General features: G+C 41.4%; 2 protein-coding genes and 1 long non-coding RNA gene across 12 annotated transcripts in view; 2 read left to right on the top strand and 1 right to left on the bottom strand.

Moving 5' to 3' along the window:
• TTC1 (tetratricopeptide repeat domain 1) overlaps window positions 1–9,982 on the top strand; it is a 33,238-nt gene extending 23,256 nt beyond the window's left edge. Inside the window, exons 6-8 of one of the 2 annotated variants that reach the window (XM_070414493.1) lie at window positions 748–896; window positions 3,845–3,899; window positions 9,040–9,982. In XM_070414493.1, coding sequence (XP_070270594.1) covers window positions 748–896; window positions 3,845–3,899; window positions 9,040–9,173 — 338 coding nt within the window. In that variant the 3' untranslated portion in view covers window positions 9,174–9,982. The other variant, XM_070414494.1, reaches the window with a different exon arrangement.
• Window positions 1–24,199, bottom strand: part of PWWP2A (PWWP domain containing 2A) — a 53,992-nt gene that overhangs the window by 2,687 nt on the left and 27,106 nt on the right. For 3 of the 9 annotated variants that reach the window (XM_070414484.1, XM_070414492.1, XM_070414488.1), the window contains exon 3: window positions 8,662–18,244. Coding sequence is in view for 4 of the 9 variants with exons in the window: in XM_070414492.1 (XP_070270593.1) it covers window positions 18,231–18,244 (14 nt within the window). In the remaining 5 variants the exon portion in view is untranslated. Of the gene's footprint in view, window positions 1–5,252; window positions 7,839–8,661; window positions 18,245–20,474; window positions 20,595–21,772; window positions 22,302–24,199 lie in introns of those variants that run through there. The other 6 variants (XM_070414489.1, XR_011471493.1, XM_070414491.1 and 3 more) reach the window with 6 other exon arrangements.
• Window positions 17,635–23,764, top strand: LOC139010266 (uncharacterized). The gene is made up of 3 exons (XR_011471494.1): window positions 17,635–17,768; window positions 21,525–21,984; window positions 23,650–23,764. It is a non-coding gene; the product is annotated as an uncharacterized lncRNA (long non-coding RNA).

Genomic DNA, 24,199 nt, shown 5'->3' with positions numbered 1-24,199 from the left:
GGTATACACTGGACAACAGTCATTTCCAGCTGCGGTCCAAAGAGGAGGAGCCATGTCAGGAAAATGAGAGGAAGGGAAAGACAGTGTTTTCCAGATTTGTGTTTGGATTTGGTTAAACCAATATCCATGAGAAATAATATTTTGTGACACATGAGAATTATATGAAGGTCGAATCTCAGCGTCAGTAAGTAAAGGTTTATGGGAACATTCCAGCCTTGTTTGCTCAGGCACTGTCTGGTTGTTTCATGCTACAATAGCAGAGTTGAGTAGTTGTGACAGACTGTCTGTCCTGCAAAGCCTGAAATCTTTAGTCTTGCCCTTTCCAGAAAAAGCTTGCTGGCCCCAGGTATAGCCTTGGACAAATGGCTCTTCCTTTCCAGTGGTTCTCAACCTTCCTAATGCCGAGACCCTTTAATACAGTTCCTCATGTTGTGGTGACCCCCAACCATAAAATTATTTTCGTTGCTACTTCATAACTGTAATTTTGCTACTGTTATGAATCGTAATGTAAATATCTGATATGCTCTATGTGTTTTCCGATGGTCGCGACCCACAGGTTGAGAACCGCTGCTTTAGACCCTGAATGATGGTTGATTAACCAGTTAATTGCCACATGTCCAAAACAGAAACCATCCTGCTTGTGTCTATAGACTCTTATGCCGTACAAAGGGTTAAGAAACTTGATATGGCCGAGTATGTATAGGCCCTTTTCCTTCATGGTAACAATGACCTCTTCTCCTTTTGCAGCCATTCAGCTCAACCCCAGTTACATCAGGGCCCTGCTGAGGAGAGCGGAGCTATATGAGAGCACCGACAAGCTCGATGAAGCCCTGGAAGACTACAAGTCCATTCTAGAAAAAGACCCATCAGTGCACCAAGCCAGGGAAGCTTGTATGGTAAACCTCATTCTTTTCTTCTTTTCCTTGTGTTGCTACTCAGTGAGTCTTAAAACATCCTTGGGACACAACTGCATTCCGTTTCTATACTTTTGAGGAGCCTATCACAATATATGGGCAACAGAACTTGAAAGTGGTAGCCAGAGACTCACCATTAACCATTTAAACTCCATTCTCAGTGTGTTACCTGTATAAACCTTTCGTCTCTAGGGCAGACAGAAATCTTACTTCATTGTTGGACTAGGACAGTCTTGTGCACTGTAGTACGTACAGTTCAGACCAAAGTGAGGCTTGGTGTTGTAGGTAAGGAATGTCTGGTTTCCTGTCATCCTTTTTCTTATTCAGTCACCAAGTTTCTACTTATTGTCATAGGCCTAACACATTTGCAATTGAACAGATCCTAAACCAGTGGTTCTCAACCTTCCTAATGCTGCGACCCTTTAATACAGTTCCTCATGTTGTGGTGACCCCCAACCATAAAATTATTTTCGTTGCTACTTCATAACTATAATTTTGCTACTGTTATGAATCATAATGTAAATATCTGATATGCAGGATGTATTTTCATTGTTACAAATTGAACATAATTAAAGCATAGTGATTAATCACAAAAACAATATGTAATTATATATGTGTTTTCCGATGGTCTTAGGCGACCCCTGTGAAAGGGTCGTTCGACCCCCAAAGGGGTCGCGACCCACAGGTTGAGAACCGCTATCCTAAACTAACTTTCTTGTCTTTCTTAAAATGACTTCTAATCTTATCCCCGACACTGCATTCCTTTTGCTTCTAGATGTTATAATTTTTTTTAAATATATTTTTATTGATTTCAGAGAGGAAGGGAGAGAGATGGAAACATCAATGGTGAGAAAGAATCATTGATCGGCTGCCTTCTGCATGATCCACACTGGGGATCGAGCTCGCAGGTTTCCTGACCAGGAATCAAACCGTGACTTCCTGGTTCATAGGTCAACACTCAATCACTGAGCCATGCCAGCTGGGCTAGATGTTATAATATTTTCATGTCAGTTGTAAATTAGCTAAATGTTACTGCTTCCCCACTTTAAAAACAACTTCAGGTTTGTACTTTACCTTTAAAACCACTCTGTGATTGTCCCTAATGCATAGAGTAGCATATATTCTAAAGGATGTACTACTGAATTGGATGTGCATATGTTATTACCCCATAATAATGGTGTTCAAATCAATTTGAGAAACCTGGTTTTAACTAAACAGCTCTCTTCACTGCCACCCTCTGCAGAGAGCCGTTCGGGTGGAGAGGCCTGTCTTGAGCCCCACCTGGGAGAGCATGGGCCAGCAGACAGGAGGTGGAGATCCACAGACATGTTTTGTTTGAGCCAGCTTTTTGTTTCTTTTTTTAATTGAGGCCACTTGTCAACATTGAAAAATGGGAAGATTTGACTAGATAAAAATCAAAGCATACTCTTCTTGAAAATAAATAGGAAGGCCTGGCCAGTGTGGCTCAGTGGTTGAGTGTCGACCTATGAACCAGGAGGTCATAGTTCCATTCCCTGTCAGGGCACATGCCTGGGGTGTGGGCTCGATCCCCAGTGGGGGGCGTGCAGGAGGCAACCGATCATTGATTCTCTCTCATCATTGATGTTTCTCTCTCTCCCTTTCCCTTCCTCTCTGAAATCAATAAAAATATATTTTTTAAAAATTGGAAGATGTGGACATACAGGGTTCTTCTTGAACTCCTGCATGCACCATCTGGCTAGAGCTCTCCCATCCCACTGCTGGCCACACTGCTGCATACTGCCTTCTGCCGATTCCTTCACTTGTTTCTATTTCCTGTCTGCCCTGCTCTGCAGGATTTCTCACTTATCTCTTGGAACGATTATTCTACCGAGCAAACCTGAGAAGTGTTGACTGATCTTTTCGCATTAATATCCTAGGTGGTTTGCTCTGTTTTTATACATACTTCCTTCCATAATAACAGATCTCTTATTTATCTAGAAATGGAGTAATGGGAGACAGCCTGGTTTGGATAATTAAAATACATAAGCAATTTGAAACCAGTTTTAATCCTTTATTTGACTTTTAACATATCTCTGAATGGTGGTAAGATCAACTAACTTTGACATGATGAAACGGAATACTTAAAACCTTGGCCAAATTCTTGGTAGCCTTTATCCTTGTCATATTAGTTTTAAGCCTTCTGTGAAAGGAAGCCTTTTATGCTAGTTTTTATATGTATAAATAATTTATTTTAATTCTTATAATAGTTATTACTGGAATCCCAGAGTACGTGGGGCCAATTACAGAGCTAAAAGGGACCAGAGGAGACTCTAATCTAGATCGGTGGTTCTCAGTTAGGAATGATCTGGTTCCCAGGGACATTTGGCAGTGTCTAGAGACACTGTCATGACTGGAATGGTACTGTTGACGTCTTAAGTGGGTAGAGACCAGGGTTGCTCTCAACATCCTACAGTGCACAAGACAACCCCCATAACAAAGAATGTCTTGGTCCAAAATGCCAATAGTGCCAAGGTTGAAAAACATCCATTATCGATCCGATTCTTTCTCAGTAAATTAGATTCTTTAAAGAAAGGACTTCAAGGTAAAAAATATATAAATGAGCAAAAATATTTAAAATATCACCCATAATCCCACCACCTAAGAATACATACCATTGTAAAATTCTGGTAGGTATCCTTTCAGACATTTTTTTGTGTATATATTTGGTCACATCTTTATTGGGGTTTTCCTTGGGCCACTGTTGCCAAGAACTGGACATAGAGCAGTGAACCAAACAAAACTCCTATCTTCGTGTGGCTCACCCACAAACAAAGACTTGCTTTTTTATTTCATATCACATATCTTCACTTTACCTTATCTCACATTCACATTTGTTTTTAATGTTTCTCAAATTCAAAATAAAGCTGAGGGATTTTTTACCAATCCCGGTTTCTCCTCTTTTCCCTCAGAGATTACCTAAGCAAATTGAAGAACGAAATGAAAGACTGAAGGAAGAGATGTTAGGTAAGTTTGCTTCCCTTATTTCTCTTGACCATAAGGATCTGGGAAGTGTGGGTCCCAGGGACAGCACCACAGTTTGAAACAACCTCTGGGCCTTTAATTTCAGTTCCGTGGGGCTAGTGAGCTCTTAGCTGTTTTCACTCCAGGAGGAGCACTGTGGTTTACAGAGGGTGTCAGCTTTTCAAAACCCAAACTGCTGTTTATTTTTCTTGAAAATTTCCCTGCCTATAAGAATGCAAACACAGTTCCCAACCTGGGATACCACCAACCTGTATTTCAGATCATGAGTGTCATGAAAACAGTTGAGTTTCTTCACTGAGTAAACAGCTTAAGGCTTTAAATTCATTAGGATGCAGTCACTACCAGCCAATACCATGGCAGAATCGAGGGAATTTGTTTTGAAAATGCACTGAGTCTCTGAGGAAATGTACGTGAGAAGACAGGGATTGGGAGTAAACGGGGATGTGGGGAAAAGGCTGTGAGTGGAGGGTAGGGCAAATAGATTCTTTTGATCCATGTTTTAGTTAGTTCTCTTGTTTGCCAGATTTATAGTTGGAATCGGAGAAGCCCTCTCATGAACAGTCTGCCCAGCATATTCTGCTTATAACCTGATGTTTCCCTACTCAAGATCGAGTATAGGGTCTTCCTTACGAATATTTTCTAAATCTGTCACATGACTTATATTTAATATAATGCAGTCACATGTGCCTAAAGGAAAAATCTTTTATAATAAATTGAGCCTGGCCTTTTATGAGCTGTAAGTGTTGGGATCCAGAGAATGAGAACAAATTTCCCCACGGTTCACTCTGACAGGAGAGCTGACTGAGAAGAACCCATTAGCCTAGGCCAGTGGTCGGCAAACTGCGGCTTGGCAAAACGTGGCTCGCAAGCCACATGCGGCTCTTTGGCTCCTTGAGTGTGGCTCTTCCACAAAATACCAACTTCTGCACATGGGCCATGAAGTTTCAATCGCACTGTACGTGCATGCCCGCACGTGGTATTTTGTCAACAGAGCCAAATATCAACAGTACAACGATTGAAATTTCTTTTGAGAGCCAAATTTTTTAAACTTAAACTATATAAGTAGGTACATTGTTATTAACTTAATTAGGGTACTCCTAAGGCTTAGGAAGAGCCACACTCAAGGGGCGAAAGAGCCGCATGTGGCTCGCGAGCTGCAGTTTGCCAACCATGGGCTAGGTGAGCCACAGCCCTCCGGCCCTGCTGGCTGGACGCAGGCTCCAGGGAGAGCTGCTTCAGACTGGCATTTTCTAGAGCCTTCCCCTGTTTCTCCCCAAAAGGCTTTCTCTAATTTATTTATTTAATTAAACTTTACACCATGTTTGAGCAGAAAAATTATTTTGGAGATACTCTTTTGTCAAAAAAGAGCGTTTCTCTCCTAACAGTGATGCTTTATTTTAGCCAAAAAAAAAAAAAAAAAAAAGTAAGTGCATTTAGTTGAGCTAGACTTCCTGCTGAAAGAGATGGCTTTATGGATGACCACAGTGGATATGGGAAAGGCAACTAGGCAGTGCTCTCCAGGCTTTGTGCAAAACCATGAAGGAATGAGTGCAAACTGAGCCTGATTGTGTCGTCAGTGGCAGCTGGGATCAAAACTTCCATCTGTCCCCGTCACTGTAAATTCTAATGAACCCTATCTTTATGGCTTTGGATTTTACTTATATTGTTCCCTCCATATGAAATATTCAAGTTGAATTAATTCCTTCAGTTGCTTCGGTAATGAAATCTCCCATCCGACTTAAACAATTTAAGTTGCTTGGTAAGTAATAACTGGTTTGTTGTTACACATGAATAGTATTAATAGCTGGACTCTTTTTTCTTAATGAATATAACGGTCATGAACAAAGTATTGCTTGTGGGTGTTACCTGCCATCGGGGAGTGTGGAGGAGAGAAATCACTCTGCATGGACTCAGCCCCACAAGAGCTTTCTGGGTGTTCTCCCCTCTTTGTCACGGGTGGCGTGGCTGTGGTCCGTGTGCCGTGAGAGCCTTGGAGGGTGGTCATTCTGAGTGCAAAATAATGTCACTTCCTTAGAAGGGGGGCAAGCTTTTGCCATGGACTTGGCATGATTTTTTGTGCGAGTTTCTGTGGGAATGATAGCTTCTGCTGGAGCACTGGTAGTTAAAGATTTTAAAAACTGCTTGGTGTAGGAAGTTATGTGGTTATTGAACAAAATGAGCTTTTATTCAGGTTTTTCTTTTCTCTCTATAACTTGACTTTCTTTTGTTAGAAAGAAGACTTATACACCCCCTTTTTAGGGGGAAAAATCCTGAAAGAAATTCGGAATGGGTAACACATACTCTTCCCTCCCTTCCTAGCCTGTCATTTATAAATGTCATCAGAACAGGAGTGGGGACCCAGGTGGACTCAGCCCCAGTGCCACAGTCCTTGCTGAGCACAGGATGATCCGATTGGCTTCATATTTGAGGAAAGTGGTCACAACGGGAGTGTTTGCTTTTGTCCTTTTCTCTGGAAAGATTAACCTCATGGCCACGAAAGCCAGGGAATCTGAGGTTTGAAGGATCTCAGGCATGTGGTCAGTGATGTGATGAGGTGGAAATAGGTGTCCTGGACAGAGCTCCCCAAAGTCAGGCTGAGTGATGGTGCCAGATTGGCTACAGGGGGAATAGGGAAACCTAATTGATTACTGCCCGGATGGCGGGGTGGGGGTGGAATTTGGCCACCAATGAAAAGTGAGGCACATACAGGCGAATGAGCCTGTCTTAGGCACAAGGAAGCTGCTTTTTGTCTGAGTGTCCAACCTGACTCTTAAACAGCAGGAAAATCCGTGTGTGTGATTGTGCATCTCTTTAGGAGGATGATCGTTACTGAAGGTGCTTCTCTGCCATCATCTTAAACAGCAAAAGGTGAACTTTTCAGATGCTAGAAACTTGTTGGTCCAACCAGAAAGTTTTTCGCTGTTCCCTTAGGTTCGACTGGCTCCCTCTGATTTCTGAGTTGCTATACTCAACATCGTAGACATTCAGATGTTTGGTCAATGAATAAATGGCCTCTTTCCCACAATGTGGCACTGCCTTTCTGTCAGCCCCCTCCAGGCTCTCCTCTTCTGGTCACAGCATTAACAACCCCAAAAGCTCAGTACTTAAACCATCAGTGGCCTTCCCTATGACACAAGAACCATAGACGCTGGGCCTGGCTTGTGGGAACCTAAACCTGATGCCATGCACCCTCCCCCCTCCCTTTCTGCCCATTGGACACACTGCTCACTCCTGCCTACCTAGGGAGGGGCCTGCAGTGAACCCTCCACCCAGGTAGTGGCTCTGGACAGGGGTTCCTCCAAATGAAATTGCCCTCTTGGGACTCTCAAGATGCATGCTCACTCGCTGTGTCAGAGGAGCCACAGACTATGCCAGCAGGGACATTTTATTGGGCTTCTTAAAATATTCATTTCCTCCCTCTCCTCAATGCCAAGACAGACTGCCAAAGTTCTGGGTGACACTTTCCTGAGGATGCCCCATCTTGTCTCTGCTTGGTGTGGTCCCCCATTCCTGCATTCCTCTACCAAGACCATGCTCTGTGCTACCCCCTGTGTGCAGGGACAAGTTCTACGCCAGTGATGCTCCTTAAAGAGAAGCACTGAGCATGCGTTCCAGGTTTATGTTTGGGAAGCCTGCCTGGAGAATGGTTGCCCTGCGTTCCTGGAGCTTTCTCAGAATGTGGTGAGCTTTAGAGGGATAAATCTTAGAATGAAACCAAAAGTTCTTTCCATGAGTTATTAGTACAGGCCTGGACATTTGAAGGGCAGAAATCTTCATGTTCTTTACCTGGGCTTTACTTCAAGATGGGAGGCCTCAGAGGGACAAAGCTGCTAACAGGGATAAGGTGGGAGGACCCTGTACCTCTGGTGATTGGGGTTTCTTTCCCTTTTACCCCCATTCTCATCTCCATTGGAAGCAGACCTGCAAGAAAAATTAAGAACAGTTTTAGAAAGGATTGAAACTGCTTTCTCACTCATCCTAGCCAGTATTTTCCAAAACACTCCTGGTTTCAAATATTCCATCCCTTTGCCCCATAAAACCCTAAGAATCTCTCAAATGTTCTAGAAACTCCCTCAACTATTGACATACAAGCTCCATGACTTCCTTGTATATAGAATCAGCATAAAATCCCTTGGTTACACCATGTGTCTCAGTTCTGGCTTTAGGACAGGAAGTCGCCGGTAATTAAAGCCTGAAACTTGGGGAGAGAAGGCTGGACTATAGAGGTTGACAGGCTTGTGCAAATGAACGAGATCACCCCTTCCCCGAGAGTGATGAGTTTGGTGTGGAAGTTGAGGCTTTATGTAGAAAAGTAGGAGGCTCTTAAATTTGAAATCAGGTTCAGTAGAAATCTGCTAAGTGGAATTAGACTCAGCAGGTGGCTGCTGCTGTTTTTTAGAGAACAGACATGGAGAGGTCTGTGTCCCACCGCCAGGCAGTGGGGATTGGCAGGGTGCCCTTGTTTACCCGGGAGCAGCAGGTGATTCGGCCACCACTCACCCCAGAGTCTATGACAGCGGTTCTCAACCTGAAGGTCTGGACCCCTTTGGGGGTCGAACGACCCTTTCACAGGGGTCGCCTAAGACCATCGGAAAACACATATATAATTACATATTGTTTTTGTGATTAATCACTATGCTTTAATTATGTTCAATTTGTAACAATGAAAATACATCCTGCATATCAGATATTTACATTATGATTCATAACAGTAGCAAAATTACAGTTATGAAGTAGCAACGAAAATAATTTTATGGTTGGGGGTCACCACAACATGAGAAACTGTATTAAAGGGTCGCGGCATTAGGAAGGTTGAGAACCACTGGTCTATGTCCTTTGGTGGGTCTGGCCAGTTTGGACAGGAAGTTTTGCTCTCCCAGGAGCCAGCTGGGTTCCCTCCCGCTCATGTACACACAGGTTCCAGGGTGGATGGCATCGAAGTGGCTGCACTCCAGAGGGGGAGTTGGGGACTGAGGCCTCATCATTTAAAAGCAGGAGTTTCTGTAACTACCAAGAGATGCTCTTTATATTTTGTAATCGGATAGTAAGGCAAGCTCAATGGGGGTCTTCCTGCTTCTGTTCATTCCCCATTTTTATTTGCGGTTTTGCTTTTACATTGCAGGTAAACTAAAAGATCTTGGGAACTTGGTTCTCCGACCTTTTGGACTCTCCACAGAAAATTTCCAGATCAAACAGGATTCCTCTACTGGCTCCTACTCCATCAATTTTGTTCAAAACCCAAATAATAACAGATAACAGAGATAACAGTAACTTTTAAAGCTGGCTAGTAAATTGTGTGCTGCTTGCTGGTAGCAAGGGGAAAGGCCCTGCCAATGTTTACGTTCTAAAAGCATCTTATCTCAAAGGCCATCCAGTAGAGCCCAGTGCACCCTTCCTTGTGTTTTGTGATCAGGGTGAAATGTACGTCCTGATGTAATGAACCTAATCTGATTTCCATTTTAAGTTGGTGTCTGTGCAGCTCTTGTCCCTGGTTCTGGCTGTCCTTTGTTTTGTCCAGGAGGAGCCTGTTAAGGCTGACCTTCTGAGCCATACAAACATACAAGCCCAGACGCCAGCTCTCCTGGACCCAGCAAACCTGCTGGTCAGAGACTGCCCAGACATGACTGATGGGGTCCTGCCTACTGCCCCCTCTCCCAATCACACGCACTGCCCAGGCTGCCAGGCGTGGGCTCCCGATTTCCTCTGTGGTAATAAATGCTTTCTGTGACAGTCTGAGCCTGTGAATTTTGTCCCCATGACAGCTGAAGCAGAAGGCTTCTCTGGCTCTGGGAGCAGTGTTCAGGCAATGTCATTGTTACTGGACTCCATAGATTTGCCCGAAGTTTTAGTTACCACCTTGAGGATGACCTTGAAAGAGTTGACCATTCTACCCTGTACTTGACTTCAGAAACCACCTCAAGCATTGGCCCTCCCCAGGTTTCCAGATATTATGAAATCATTTTTTTTTTTTGACCAAGCATCTCTTATTTTCAACTTAAAATAGCTTCATTCAGGACTGGTGATATGTGAATCCCAGAATAAAATATTCTTTTAGACTACGTGAACCCAGAGGTTTCAAAGGTAGGTGTTTATTTGGGGTTTTTTTATTCATTAGTTGATGCTGGTGAAAAGCTTCCAGTTTTACTGGTTTGTGACAAAGGCAGTGCCGTGTTTCATCTCAGAAATGAAGTACATGCATAACTTAAGTGACATGTTAAGGATTGTGCTGGTTCTTTGATCTCTTCTCAAAGCCCTTTAGGCTGTTGCTTTGTGGATAGTGGAATGATGCGCAGTATTGACTTTGATTTGCTAAGCTTATCTCCCAGATTGAAAAGAAATTCTCCACAGAATTTACTAGGGGAGAGGGAGAAAGAATATTGCTATTTTTTTTATTCTTTTATGGTAAATTTTCCCCCAAAGGTGTGAGAAATCCTGCGCGTGTACAGAAACATAAGACTGGGTGGTGCAGCATCAGTGACAAGTGCTTCTTGCGCGTCCATGTCGGGCTGGAGTCGTGCTCAGACCCCTTCCCACTCCAAAACATTTAGAGTATTCTGTTGATATGTACGTTAGAATTAAAACAAATTTCTTAAATATTTAGTCAATTCTTTAAAAGTAAATACATTTCATGTTAATATAAAAGTTTCTAGAAAAAGGTCTTCCAAATCAAAACACATTTTAATGAGTGACATCATTCTACATATTTGCAAATCTCTTAAACAAGAGGCTTGATAGAAGATTCTCATTGTCACAGTATCACATCATGTAGTCTAGAAAATTCTGCATGCTCATGACAAATGATGGTGAAAAAAAGCAGATAATCCCTTAATATTACTATGAAAATATTATGGACTGTATTTTGCTTAGATTTGACTTGAGTTCAATGGCTGAGACTAAGCAAAGGTTGGGACTGAGATTCCTGAAGGACTAGCTGAGCCCCAAGGAATAGGAATCTTGTTTGCCTAGAAACAGCCCTGGTGAAGATACTACCATTCCTGCAGGGTGTAGAGGTGTTGCTTTTTAGCCCCGCCTCCCCCGCCCCACACACACACACACCCTCCTGAAATCATACAGGATACCAAACAAGGCCCACATTAAATGCCTCTAGTGAGTGGGCCAAGTAATGTATATGGAAAGAAATGAAGTTTGCTTAATCCTAGAAGTTTTTATGTACCACTGTTATTTCTCTACTTCCAAAATCTGGGGGGAAAAGGTAGATTCAAACATTTTGAAAACATTTGACAATAGAAGAACCTTTAAACTGTTGAAAAGTAGATATTAGTGGAAGGAAGGTAGCCTGTTTGCCTTCTGCTGCTAAAGTTCAGTGATGCCTTCCTCCAACCAAAACAAGTATGCCAAAGTTTACAGTAATCATACTGTGACATTGTATGTATTATTCCAATACTGTTGCAAAGGATCAAAATAATTTTTGGACCTGTGGGTCGCGACCATTGGAAAACACATATAGCATATCAGATATTTACATTACGATTCATAACAGTAGCAAAATTAGTTATGAAGTAGCAACAAAAATAATTTTATGGTTGGGGGTCACCACATGAGGTATTGAAGGGTCGTGGCATTAGGAAGGTTGAGAACCACTGTTCTAGAGTATTTTTGAAGGCTCAAAGACATTCTTTGTTTTTTTAACCTATCTGCCTCCATGAATAGACCAAGAGCTCCTAGAAGGTAAGGGCCATATTTACATTCAAAATAGCACTGCTGCTCTACTAGAAACTTAGTAAATTAGTCTGAAAGGACATTGCTCAATAAGTGGTCTCGATGTGAACTATCACTGCCCAAGTGTTCAGATTCTGTACTATTTAGTACCTGTGTTTTAAAATGTCTCCTTTGCTGCTAACCAGTATGTTATCTCAAGATAAGTAGCAACTAGCTTTTCTCAAAATATTAAGATCCAGCAAGTTATTCAAATGTCAGCTTAGGTTTATGTGCTACTTCTCACCTCCCAAAGAATGTGGTGGGAGGCAATGAAAGACAACCTGTTGTCTTCACCTCATCAGGGCCCTTGTCTTGGGTTCCAGTGTTCAGTTTCTGCAGTTTTTTGTATGCATAGGTGTGCAGTTCTGACCACTTTGGAGGGCTCAGCTAGGATTTCTCAATAGTGAATTCAGTAATCGCAGCTTAAATTGTATGCGTGCATATGAGCGAAACCCATGGACACAGACAGTGGGGGGGGGGGGGCGGTTGGGCTTGAGGGTGGTGGGGGGAGAGGTCAATGGGGGGAAAACAAGAGACTCATGTAATACTTTAAGCAATAAAGAACTTTAAAAAAGAAGAGTTTGTAAAGAAAGCCCCTTAAAATCAGGTGAGCCCCATCCTGTGTAGCCATGTAGAATGTCCTCAGATACTGAAATGTTCAACCTGGCTTGTAAGCATGTCTTCTGGTTTTTAAATTTTCAATTTTGCATCTTAGATATTTGTGAGGATTTGTCTTGGGACTTTCAAAAATCCCCAACTTGTCCTCTAGTGTCAGCTTCCCCACTTTCTCCCAGATCACATTTCCACTGAATCTCATGTCCTCTATATGTCCGCACTGTCTCTCAATCACCTCTCCAACTTTCACATGAGCAGCTTTTCCATCCACTGGAGCCTCTGTACAAGGCTTACCCAGGAAACTGGGACTGTTACTATAAATTCACACCAGCTAGTGGTTTCTATAGTTTTCTTCACATCATGGAACTGAAATTCTATTCTTGAAATCCAGCCTCTTCTAGAAACGACCTTCTGCATGCATTTCCCTTCCATCACAAGCAATTCATCAGGGTTATTTCTATCCTCTGGCTCCATTACCCCTCCCCCAATATCCTATGGTTTTACAAGTTATTGTGCTGATAGGAAGAGACTGTCACACTGGGTGAGGAAACTCGAGTCTGGGGAGTGGCCGAACCTCCTAGCTAACGACCTGGACATCGCAGCCCTGGGCCCACATCTGCGCTTCAGTAAAATGACAAGCCCTCACACTTGGACACTCAGATGGCTCAGGTATTGTCAAAGTCACAGATGTTTAATTCATAAATGCCGATTGTATTTCTAATATTTTGTGTAGTTGAAGTAGGGCACAGCCCCCGGGAAATGTTGCTAGGCCTGGATTATTTGTGGTGTGCCTCTGGTCTCTGAGCTGACCTCTAGACGATTGCTGAACAGCTTCAAACAGCTCTTAAGCTAAAATCCAGACAGAATCAGGAAGAGCAGACTTGGACTTTTGTAGTGCATTTTACTATTTGATTAGTTTCCTGGGGGAACCAGCAGCAGGTGTTAAATGTAAACCTGACTAAAGATATATCAGCTCTGATGCCCCAGCTAAGCAGATCTGTAAGTCTTGTCTTTTATAAACTGGTTTAGCAAAACTTCCTGTTATCTTAAGCTTGCCCTTTAAATAAAGGGAAAGCCTAGAGCCCCAGCAGTCTCGTGGGTGCAGCCTGTGAACCTGCAGCCAAGGTGGCTGCCAGCCTGGCTGCTGTTCATGTTGCCTTCTGTGACCACTTCCCTCTCACTCCCTAACTCACCCCTGACTTCTCTAATACTCCTATCGGTCTATGTTGTGTGCTTGGTACATATCTACCACCTTAGAAAAACCTCCTTGGAGCAGCTTGAGCAACTTGTCTCTTTCAGCCTGCCCCCTCGGCACCACGTAAGTCACAGGCTGTCCTCCTGTCATCTGGGTCCTTTAAAAAAGGAAATGTGTGCACGTTCTGCCAGAAGTGACTAGAAAACCTGTTCCTTCAGGGAACTGCACAATTAAAGCTGTACAGAGGAGAGGCGATCATTTTCCATTCACTTCCTGTGTTGGGGGAGAGCAGCCCTTAACCAACACTAGACTGAGAATGGGAAATTGATGACTTGCTACTAGCCAGCCCAAGTGCTGTGGTAAAAAATAACCACAGAGCCTAAGAATAACTGCTTACAACCCTTCAAGGGGCAAACTAGTTATAAAATTAGTTTATGAAAAGTAGTGACTAGGCTGCCCTCATATTTCAAAGCATCAGAAATTTCAGTCTTCCTGGCTACAAGCTGGTTGAAACTAGGGATGGGTACATAGAGTTTGTTATACTGCTGTACCTCTACAAATGTCTGAAATATTCCACAACAAAAATATGCCATTTTCTTATCATTTTCCAACCCTCCATCCACCATCTAGAAATAGGCTCCATCACACGGGTTCTGTCAGCCAGAACTAGAAATAGGACGCCCCACCTTCTTTTTCCTTTCACTCAAGGGGAAACTGGAAGCTCACATTTTCTTTCCCCTTAGCTAAACGCAGGGCTTGCTGCCCCACTGCCAAGGAAGCCCATAGCTAACAATCTGTGGCCGTGACTCAGTCCCAGCTACTAGTTTCTGGCTTGCTGAAAAATATGGCCTATTTCAATGGGAACTCCTTTTGGGCACTGGGGCTGCTATGCTCAGGTATCACGACAGATGTAGACAAGACTTGTAGGAATGGTTTGATGGTCCCAAAATAGAATGCTATTTGCCTCGCAAAGTCAACTGGAAGGAAAAGTCTGATAACTTCCTAGGGCTGTGTAACACTTGTATTGGGTTCTGCCATTGGCGGAGTTGGCATCAAAGGCTGGAGCTTCAGCTGCTGCTGCAAAAGCTTTTCCAGTCCGTCTTCTACAGATGTGAAAGCAGCTGCATTTAAACATGTGAGGGATTGCCCCGTCACTGCCTTCTTCACGCTGCTGATCCCATTCATCTTCTTTAGAGCACAGGTTTCTGCTTTGACTTAGGATCCACAGGAGTTAGGGGCTGAGCTTCGAATTCAAAAACACAAGATTGTAGAATATTTCGCTCAAGTAAAGATTCCCTTGTCTCCCATGTTTTGGGCCTTAGCTAAGGAGAAAAGGAAGGGCTTGAGTGAGACACTTCTTTTCCGCGCCCCATTTTAGCCAGTGCGGCCAGGCCTGGTTCTTCTGTCAGGAAGATCTTGGATAGAACTAAGATTAGAACCCATGTCACCTTTCTCTTAATATCACCAATGTTAGAAGCTTCTACTCACATGCCTCATGAGGGAATAATGAAAGGGCTAACCCAGAAGTGTTCTTAACTCTTAAGGACAATAACCTAGCCTCTGTGTTTGGCCAGCTCTTCCTTCCTCTGGCACAGTATTCCTGAGTTGTATCTTCTGTCAGCCCAGGTTCATTACCTTCTTGACATCTAAGCAAAGGTGTTGTCAGGCCATGAAATTTCATTGTGAATAAGCAGAGATTTGGCAAGACACTTATCACTAGAGAAAAGTGCTTTAAAAACACAGCATGCTCTATTTGACTACTGAGGGAGGCATCATTACTTGAAAGAGAAAAATGAGCTATAAAAGCAGTAAAACAGCTTCTAGCCACAGTGCATATTTGCAGTGACATACCCACCATGCCCAAGAAGGTGCTGGTACAGTCCACACGATTCCAGGGCATGAATAAGATCCTAAGCGTATGCATGGGTTGCATCCCTCATTCCCTGTATCTGGTAGTTGTGTCTGTAAACATACTGGCACATGTCATGACACCATCAGATGGATACCATGGTATGGAGGTAGGGGGGAGAGATCTCGTGTAGGCCTTCCAGATCCTGAGCTCATGGCTTATTTATCTTCCCTGGTTCTCTTATCGTTAGTGAGAAACTTGAGGAAGAAAAAATATTACCAGATTCCAGTGGCCTCCTTTCTACACTCATTTAGATAAGCTGAAATGGGAGAATGTTTGCAATTAAAGACTCCATGTATACTCTGGAAAAACTGGCAGCCTTCCAAAGGATTGCTTTACACAAATGGGGGAGGGAGGGGGCACTGACCTAAGTTTTTGGGTCAGTGCAGAAAAACTTCAATTGTCTGGTAAGTTTTAAGAGGCTACTTTTTCCCTGACAGCTGAGTGGTTTCTGATCAAACACTTGACCTCACTTTCACATTGGATGTGCTGGGCTTTTAAAGAAGCAACCAATTATCCATAAGAGCAGGACTCCTTTAAACATACAACCCACCAATAGATATTTGTTTCCATCATTCACATTCTTCCAGCCTTAGACATAAAGAAGTCCCATAAAATCCCTCCAGTGATTAAGAACTTATAGGTTCTCCTAAGGAAGCAATGCTACTTAAAACAGCTCCTTAAAGGACAACTAGTGGTTGAATTTCAATAACCTTTAAAACCTAACTCCTAGAAAGTAAATAGTTTATAAATAACTAAATTTTTAAAAACTAAATTTTTAAAAATATCAAGACTTTATTGGATGTTACACAACATTCTTTTAACATTTATGTCTCAGCATACTTTAGATGAGAAATTTGTCATTCAAGTCTACAAAATGAAATAGGCTTCTGAAGATTTGAAATACAAAGGTAGCATGAAGCATAGCTTAAATATTAAGCAACTAAAGCAATGAAAGTGAAATAGCAACATGGTATGTCCTAGATTTTAAATACCAAGTTTCATTTTTTTTAAATGAAAAATCTGGTTTATAACAAAACACCTTTTGAGAATTTATCATGAGAAAAAATAGGTCCTTAAAGCCTGATCTCTCAATTTTTTTGCCTTTTATCATTTCCATCACTCTGCACAAATAATGCTAAAGCTTACTTAAAACTCTTGATTATACAACTCACATGGCATGAGTTGTCTGGTTCTTGAAGGGAGTTTGGAAGGTACTGCTGGTGGTAATACAGCTGAAGACAAGATGGGCAGAGAGTCTGGTGCCACTGAGGCCTGTAATCTTTAGACTCCCTGCTGGCATAGTTCCTGAGCTTTTTCAGATTTCATCATATGTATAATGACTTCATGATAAATACTTTCCAAAAAAGACAATTTTAGAATGCAATCACAACTTTTAATTACAGTGTAATTAGGATTTGTATTCAACTCACAGAAATGAGAGTGCCTACCTTTTCTTCTTTGAGTTGTGAAACAAGTCCTTAGTCAGGTATATTAAATGTTCTAAAACTCCCCCCAGAACCTTTTATTAATCCTGAGTGCGGAGTTAAGTAATTCCAAACCTATACAGTAAGATTATGGAAAGTTTGAACACTTAAGCCAAATGCTCAGTTATGTTGCTTCAAATGAATTGTTTTTTGGCTTTTTTTTTTTTTTTTTTTGTATTAAGTAATCAATAAGGATTATCTTTCAGGTTTAAAAAATAAATTGGTATTGCCACTAAAAAACTTCAGTATTTATTATTAAAAGTACGGCACCATCAAATATAAAATACCTTAAAAATGTAGCACTAACAGGTCAATCTGGTTATCTCTGCTCATTAAAAAAGAAAAATTAAGGGTTCTTTTTATAATACGTATTTTCCAAAGGTAAGAATTCATGAAAAGCCTGACACCATCTTTTATGGGTCTGTTTCTGCTGCCAGTTCCCCAGGCACAAGCCCCACCTGACACCTGTAAGAATTTCTTGCACTTACACAGGAGGAGGAGCTCTCTGGGGGGAGAGCGCCACATCAGAATTCAGATTTTTCACCTTTTGGGATCTAAATAAAATTAATAACGATAGGAAGAGTAAATGCCTTTTCAGCTCAGTAGATTTCAGAACTAGATCTCAGAATATACATCACTCTGAGATCAACACTAGCCTATCTACTCTGACTCATAATTTAAAAGTTAAGAATGGGGTTATGAAAATGTGCACAAAATGTTAAAATACTGGTGGCAAATAAATACATCTTAATATGTATTAAGGTAATACAGCCCTGCTTTATGAAAGAAAGGTCCAAATTTTCAGGGTGAGTGGGGTGGGGGTACCTTACCATCCTTTTAGGATGATGTTAAATCTTTCCTGTCGTTTCCAGGGGCACCCTGAAGGGAAACACTGGCCTCAGCACATGTGACCACTGGTTTCACAGGCGAGTCATTTTAGAAATACCTTTGCTCATATCTGAACTGAGTAACATAAACCTTGGAGAAAGAACAAAGTTTTAGTATGAAAGATAATTCAACATTTCTGCCATCATCCCATGCCTTTTAGGTCTGTCCAAACTCCTGATAAGAACTTCACAATCAAAAGAACTGTCTTCGCACATAAAATGAGTTCTTGTGTGCGTATTTCACATCACTTTTCTCCTCATCTCATGCATAATTTATTGCAATAGTTTAGTTTGTTTTAGAAAACATTCCCCTAATACCTTTTCTTCGGTTTACTATAGCACAATTTACAGGTGCCCTTTAGAGACTGTTGGTTTTAACCACTGCCTGAACATTTACTTCTTAGTGCAGCTTTAAAAATCTGAGTCTCCAATTTCATTCAATCCTGGTGCTCTGGTGTTCTCTGTGTCACTGTGGTACAGGTCCACGAAACCAGCAGCCTGCTAATGTCTTTGTGCTGAAATATAGTAAAGAAAAGGAAGAAAATGTAGTTAAGCACAAGTAATTATATAAGAAAAGTGATGTCCTTGTTTAAGCCCTATATAGATTGTGAGATCACAACTGATTTTTTTTCTTTAAAATCAGTTAAACTTGACCAAACAACTTACTGCCACTCTAAACCAGCAGAAGCATTCGTGTTCTTTCCAACAGAAATAAAATGGTTGTCATCTTCACATTATCAATCTGCACTTGAAAATTTCTAAAGAAAGGGAACTGTAGCTTTGTTCTTTACACTGCATTTCACAGGTTACAACACGAAGCTTTGTGAGCCAGCTTAGCTGCTGTGAAGCACCAGCAGCCTGGCTTTAGCACAGGCTACCTGCAGACCTTAGAAGCATTTATATACAAAACTTGGCTATGTCAAAGTCCGCTGCAGATCACACTGTCCACACATGTACCAAGAGCAAAAAAGAGGAGGGTGGGGGGTGACTCCCCAGAGGTAGACACGAGCATCACAGGCATCAAAAGAGCACCATTTTGTCCTAGAAGACAACTTGTACACACTGGTTAGACTGACCAGTCCTCCTACAAAAAGCAGGACTCTGAACAGAACATTAGAAAGGACAAGGCTTATGAAAATTACTACCAATACCATAACCAGAATGCCTAACATTCCAACCTGCCTTTAATACCAGAAGTGGAAAAAACCCCACTGAAATCCTCTACAATCCCCAGTATCAATAGGAGTTTGACTTCCAAAAGAGGTGATCTGTGGAGAGAACAATGAGTTTTTTGGTCAAACGTATTTTTAAACCAAAGATGTGGTATTTTCAGTGTGATAACAGACAAAACAAATACAGAATGCAAAAATAAAAGAAAAATCCCCATTCTTCCCAATATTTAACTTCCAAACATTTCACAGTAGGCGTCTTTCCCACTCTTAACATGGAGAAAGAGTTCTGGTAAATTTCCAACGGTTGCCATGCTTCATTCACTTACTGGATCAAAGCCTATAAATAAATTCCACAGGGCATTCTATCTTCCTAAGCAATGAAAAATTACTTCTAGCCATAAACACAGCACACATCAGAGTGGAAGGTGGGTGTAGTCCTTGCTTCTAAAGAACCAGAATGATTAACACTTAAAATTTCACATTCAGCTAAGAGCAGTGTTTATTTTCTAAAACTAAGATATTATACTAATGTAATAATAAATATTCAGAATTATACTAATACTCAGAACTTTGGTAGTAAATATCCCTTATAAATTTAAGGAGAAAAATAGTAACTAGCGAATCTCATGTACATTTCCATTTCCTATTTATAACTGTCAATAATTGGCTTCAATCTGAGTGAGGCCTATTCAAGTTGGCAGGAAAGTCAAGGATTGTAGCAGATCTTACTATTCATATGACAGATGCAGAATAAAAACAAAGATGCTATTCCCTCAAGAGATCATTTTAAGGGTAGCTGCCACCCCTATACAGGTAAGAGTCCATAATTTCCCAGCCTCAACCTCTCATCCAAAATGTGCCATTCTGACCCAGCTTGCACATTACAGCTCATGCAGCAATACAGCCCAACAAATAGCCTTAATTCAGGAAAACAAAAAAAAGATCACAAATTCAAAAGCAGCACAACGGAATCCCGAAACCTTTCCTCCTGTTTAAGAGACGAAAATAAGCCTTTCAGGCATTATCCAAAGCTTTCATAAATGTGCTTAAATAGATTACAACTACACTGCCACACTCTTTCCACCCACTGAGTTGTAAATGACAGTTTTGAGATTAACTCACTAAGAATATATATGAACATATATATATTCTTATATATACAGTAAGAAGAAATGACTACAAAATTAAAGTAATGAATATAAAAGTGAGAAAGAAAGGTTGAGATAGTGAAAAGATAAAGGAATCCACTATTTGACCATCCACGGAGGCTCAGTTGCTATCTGGCATAATTCTACAATCTGACACCCAACTTCTACCACCATAGGAAAAATTCCTCTCAATTCATGGAAGCTCGAAGGAGGCTGGCTCTACTTTTTAGCACAGCAGGTAACACGAAATGAAAAGTTATTTTGACTCATTAAAACGATCGCCTACATGAGGGATACGCAGCTACCAATGAAAAGCTAAGGAAAAAGAACTAATGAATTTTTACATCTAGCCTCATCTACTTTGGAAATGATCAAGTGATGACATGGTGCCCTCTTCACTCTGGCAGAGCTGAACACAGACAGACCTGCCCGTCTCACTGTTAACGTCAATGCTCCCAGTCTGAATCCACAGTGGTCTGTCAGACACTGTAAGGGAGCAGCAGGATTCGTCACTGTCTGATGTAATAGCTGCCATTTGTTGAGACCTATGGTAGAAAAAACCAAGTTAACAAAAGTAGAGAAGTCATTTGAGTTCTTTTTAATCCATTTTACAAAAAAAAAAATTTTTTTAAATATGACCAAAATTCAGTGGGATTTTCATAATGAATTTATTCTACATAACTTACTGGCTTCACAAAATGTGAAGCTTTGGTTGTAAACCAAGGAAAACAGAGGAGGTGTATACACACCAGCCTTAGCCAGGCGAGGGCACTCTCCGGCCCAAGTCAATTCAGCAGCAAACTGCCTTCAGGCACAACCAAGATGCTGCCCTCCAATGCTAACTTGCACTTAATGTTCCTGACAAAAATTTTACTACCAAGTATTGGAATAGTCTTGGAATAGTCCTGATCTTAGCATTCAACAAGGGCTGAAGTCTCCATCCCTACCACATCACAACATTAATGAGACCCTGTTTTGCAGAATGACCAAAACATGCCTAAATCCCTTTCTCCTTTAATGCCAATGACCACTTGTGCATACTATTCAGGGACCTGAATCAATGACTCAATATCTGCTTAACACAAGTTTAACAAGATAGTATTCGAAGTCTCTGTTCTGAATGCCTAAGTGAGAAAGTTTCAAAAGAAAGATTGCTATTTCAAGCCTTATTTTTTAACACAGTAGTATTTGCTTATCTGCTTAATTCCCTACTTTAAGTATTAACAGATCATTTATCAAATCACTATAGTTAACTCTGGGGTCACTGAGTTAGAGAATGTTTGGTCCTTATAATATTTTTTAAATGCTAACTTAAACCAGAAGCAGTAACATATCAAAACTTTTAAAAAGGCTTTTCTGACATTGAAAAGGATAAATTTTATACACCTAATCGATAAACATAATTCTGAATTTTAACAGAGAACTATTTCCTTAAATGAGGCTTAACAATGAGATTTTTACCCTTTTGTTCACAGGAAAACTTAAATATACTACTACAACCCAACAGCAGTCACACCAAGAAGAAAAGGAATCTGAATGCACAAGAGAATTTCTTTTCAACCTCTCCCTCCATAAGTAACAGCTTTTAGGTTTGAACAATCATTCTAAAGAACCTCCTATTCCATTCTAGGCCAAAGTCAAGAATCTGCATCAAAGAATGACCATCTTTTCCTGTGCATTGCTACTCTCCCCACCCCACCCCCCCACACATAGTTTTTTGGGGTCTCAAGGTTCTTTAGATATTGACCACACCTACAAGATCCATTAGAAAAAGCCAGGGAGCCCTGACTGTGATACAGTAAATGGAGGGACACCCTCCTGAAAGCCATTTCATTGGAATTACTTATTTTGTTCATTAAGTCAAAGCTTATATGCGACAATGTAAGGCAACCGTCCCTGGGAGGCAGCAGAGATAAAAGGACAACTCAGAACAGGGTAAGTAAACACTCGGTCTCCTTTTTGGATGCATGAAAGAAGGAAGCAGAGGAGGTCACACTCTTAGAGCAAAGCCCAGAATGAAAAACTAAAGAATTAAGATTATGTACATGCACCTGTCATCTTGCTGAGCACTCAACATGAATTTTCTCTTAACACTTTAAGCGCCAAGCCTGTTTTGTCTTCCTTTCCGGTTAGCCCACGTTACCCGATTTCACGATGTGCTGGCGGCACCAGTGACTGACCGGTCCGGTGGAAAGTACAGTGTCAGTCACCAGTGACTGACATGACTTAACGTGTTAATACAATTTAGCATGCTGCAACATGAACAAACAGATAAAAGCATCAACACAACAGACATTCTGGCGTCTAGGCTTAGTATTTTTCTAACCAGAACATTAGGAGTCACACCTAGATGTGCTACTCCCAGCCAGATTTCCTTCGAAAAGCTAAATTGTGGAGGAAAATCAGTTTTGTAATCAGCATCTCAAAAATGAGCCATGAGTAAAAATGACTACACTCCAGAGAATGTGGCCACGGATCAAGACCTTGGAATGTGAAGTATTTCCCTCCTAGAAAGGGGAAACAGCTCTTACTAAATCATACCAACAGCAATAAAAAATGAGGTGGGGGGGGGGGGGATGAGAGGAAACATTCAAATTCATGTCCACTTTTCACCATTCCACAAAATATTAAAATAATGAAACACCATGGTCCCAGGGGAACACAGCATCTGTGCAAATCAGCTAGTTTACAGTACCCAGAGCTGACAAGGGTAGCTTTGTGGTTCTAATACTTTTGGAAAACTATCCTAGGAGGACCTCTACTCTGCTGAGCCCCACCTGCTCATTCAAGCCTCTCTGAAAGGATGTGGGAAATGCCAGGCTTCTGAAATGGTGACTAGTCCTTAGTACACATCAGTGTCTGAACAAGAATCCCTCTTCCTCACTCACAAGTGGACTATCATCTCTGCTATGTCAGGCCCTGTGCTTGGCATAAAAGAGGAGAAAACTCGCAAGTAATAGACTCCTGGGATTTATGTGATCCGCAAATGAATGGGGCAAGTGTTGAAATGTTAATACACTTCTCCCTTCACCATAAGTCCCATGACCTCCAACCCAGCAGCCCTCCACATGCCTGCTGGAAATAATTCATACCTACTTATAGATATCTGTGGATGATTACACTATGATTATTGTTATTTTCATATAATGTTGCTATAACATTTCTTTCATTTATAGTCAGTATGTTGCAGGATATCAAAAGTTACCTGAGCTCTGACTGGTGTTTCTCAGGGGTTAGAGTGTCAGCACAAGCACCAAAGGGTCTCAGGTTCAATTCTCAGTCAAGGGCAATTACCTGGGTTGCAGGTTTGAACCCTGCCCCAGACAGGGTGCGTGCAGGAGGTAATCAATGCGTTTCTCTGACATGTGATTTTTCTCTTTCTCCCCCTTCCTTTTTGCTCTCTAAAAATCAATAGAAAAAATATCCTCAGTTGAGGATTAACAAAAAAACAAACTACCTGAAAGGAATTTCTATCCCATTCACAGAAAGTGGTGGTTATGGTAATGACAGCAGGTATTTACATAGGTCTTCTACCAGGCACTTTATTGGTTTAATGAGGAATTACATTATGAGGAAGTGCTATTATTTTCCGTTTCACAGGCAATGACATTGAGTACCCTGCCTAAGATTACACAGCTTGTGACAGACCCAAGGCAGCCTTTGCATCTAGGAAATCTGGCTCAAGAGACTGTACTTTCAACTGTGTGCTTGGAAAGTGGACAAGATTGCCTTTCATCAATAAAAGCCTCATGTTGTCAAGCACAACCAGCGCCAAAATGTTAATGAACGCTCAGACTCACCTGCATCAGTCAAGTTATACACTCATAGCTATCTATCCATTTCCATCTTTTACACTCACAGGACGACACTCACATTTCTACAACACATTCTCCCCAAGCAAGCACCATGCTTCTCTATTTCACCGGGAGGGGCATTGGGAGGGATTGTTCCTTCTGGACTTGTTCAAAAGCTTTTAGGTAAATCTCTGTGTTGGAGGGCACTAAGGGACACAGGATTACAAAATTATCTTAATTTTTTTTTTTTTGAAACCCCGGCTAAAGCTTGATGTACATTATAATTACAACTTTTTTAGTTTGTGTAAAAAGGAAAAAAAGTGATAATATCAGCCTAACACTTTAGCTATGGAATA

Source organism: Myotis yumanensis, unplaced genomic scaffold, assembly GCF_028538775.1.
Source record: "Myotis yumanensis isolate MYYU_CA2020_CCGP unplaced genomic scaffold, mMyoYum1.0.hap1 SCAF_5, whole genome shotgun sequence".
Lineage (NCBI taxonomy): Eukaryota > Metazoa > Chordata > Mammalia > Chiroptera > Vespertilionidae > Myotis > Myotis yumanensis.
The sequence above is the reverse complement of the archived record's forward strand: the minus strand, read 5'-3'. Positions and strand labels throughout refer to the sequence as shown.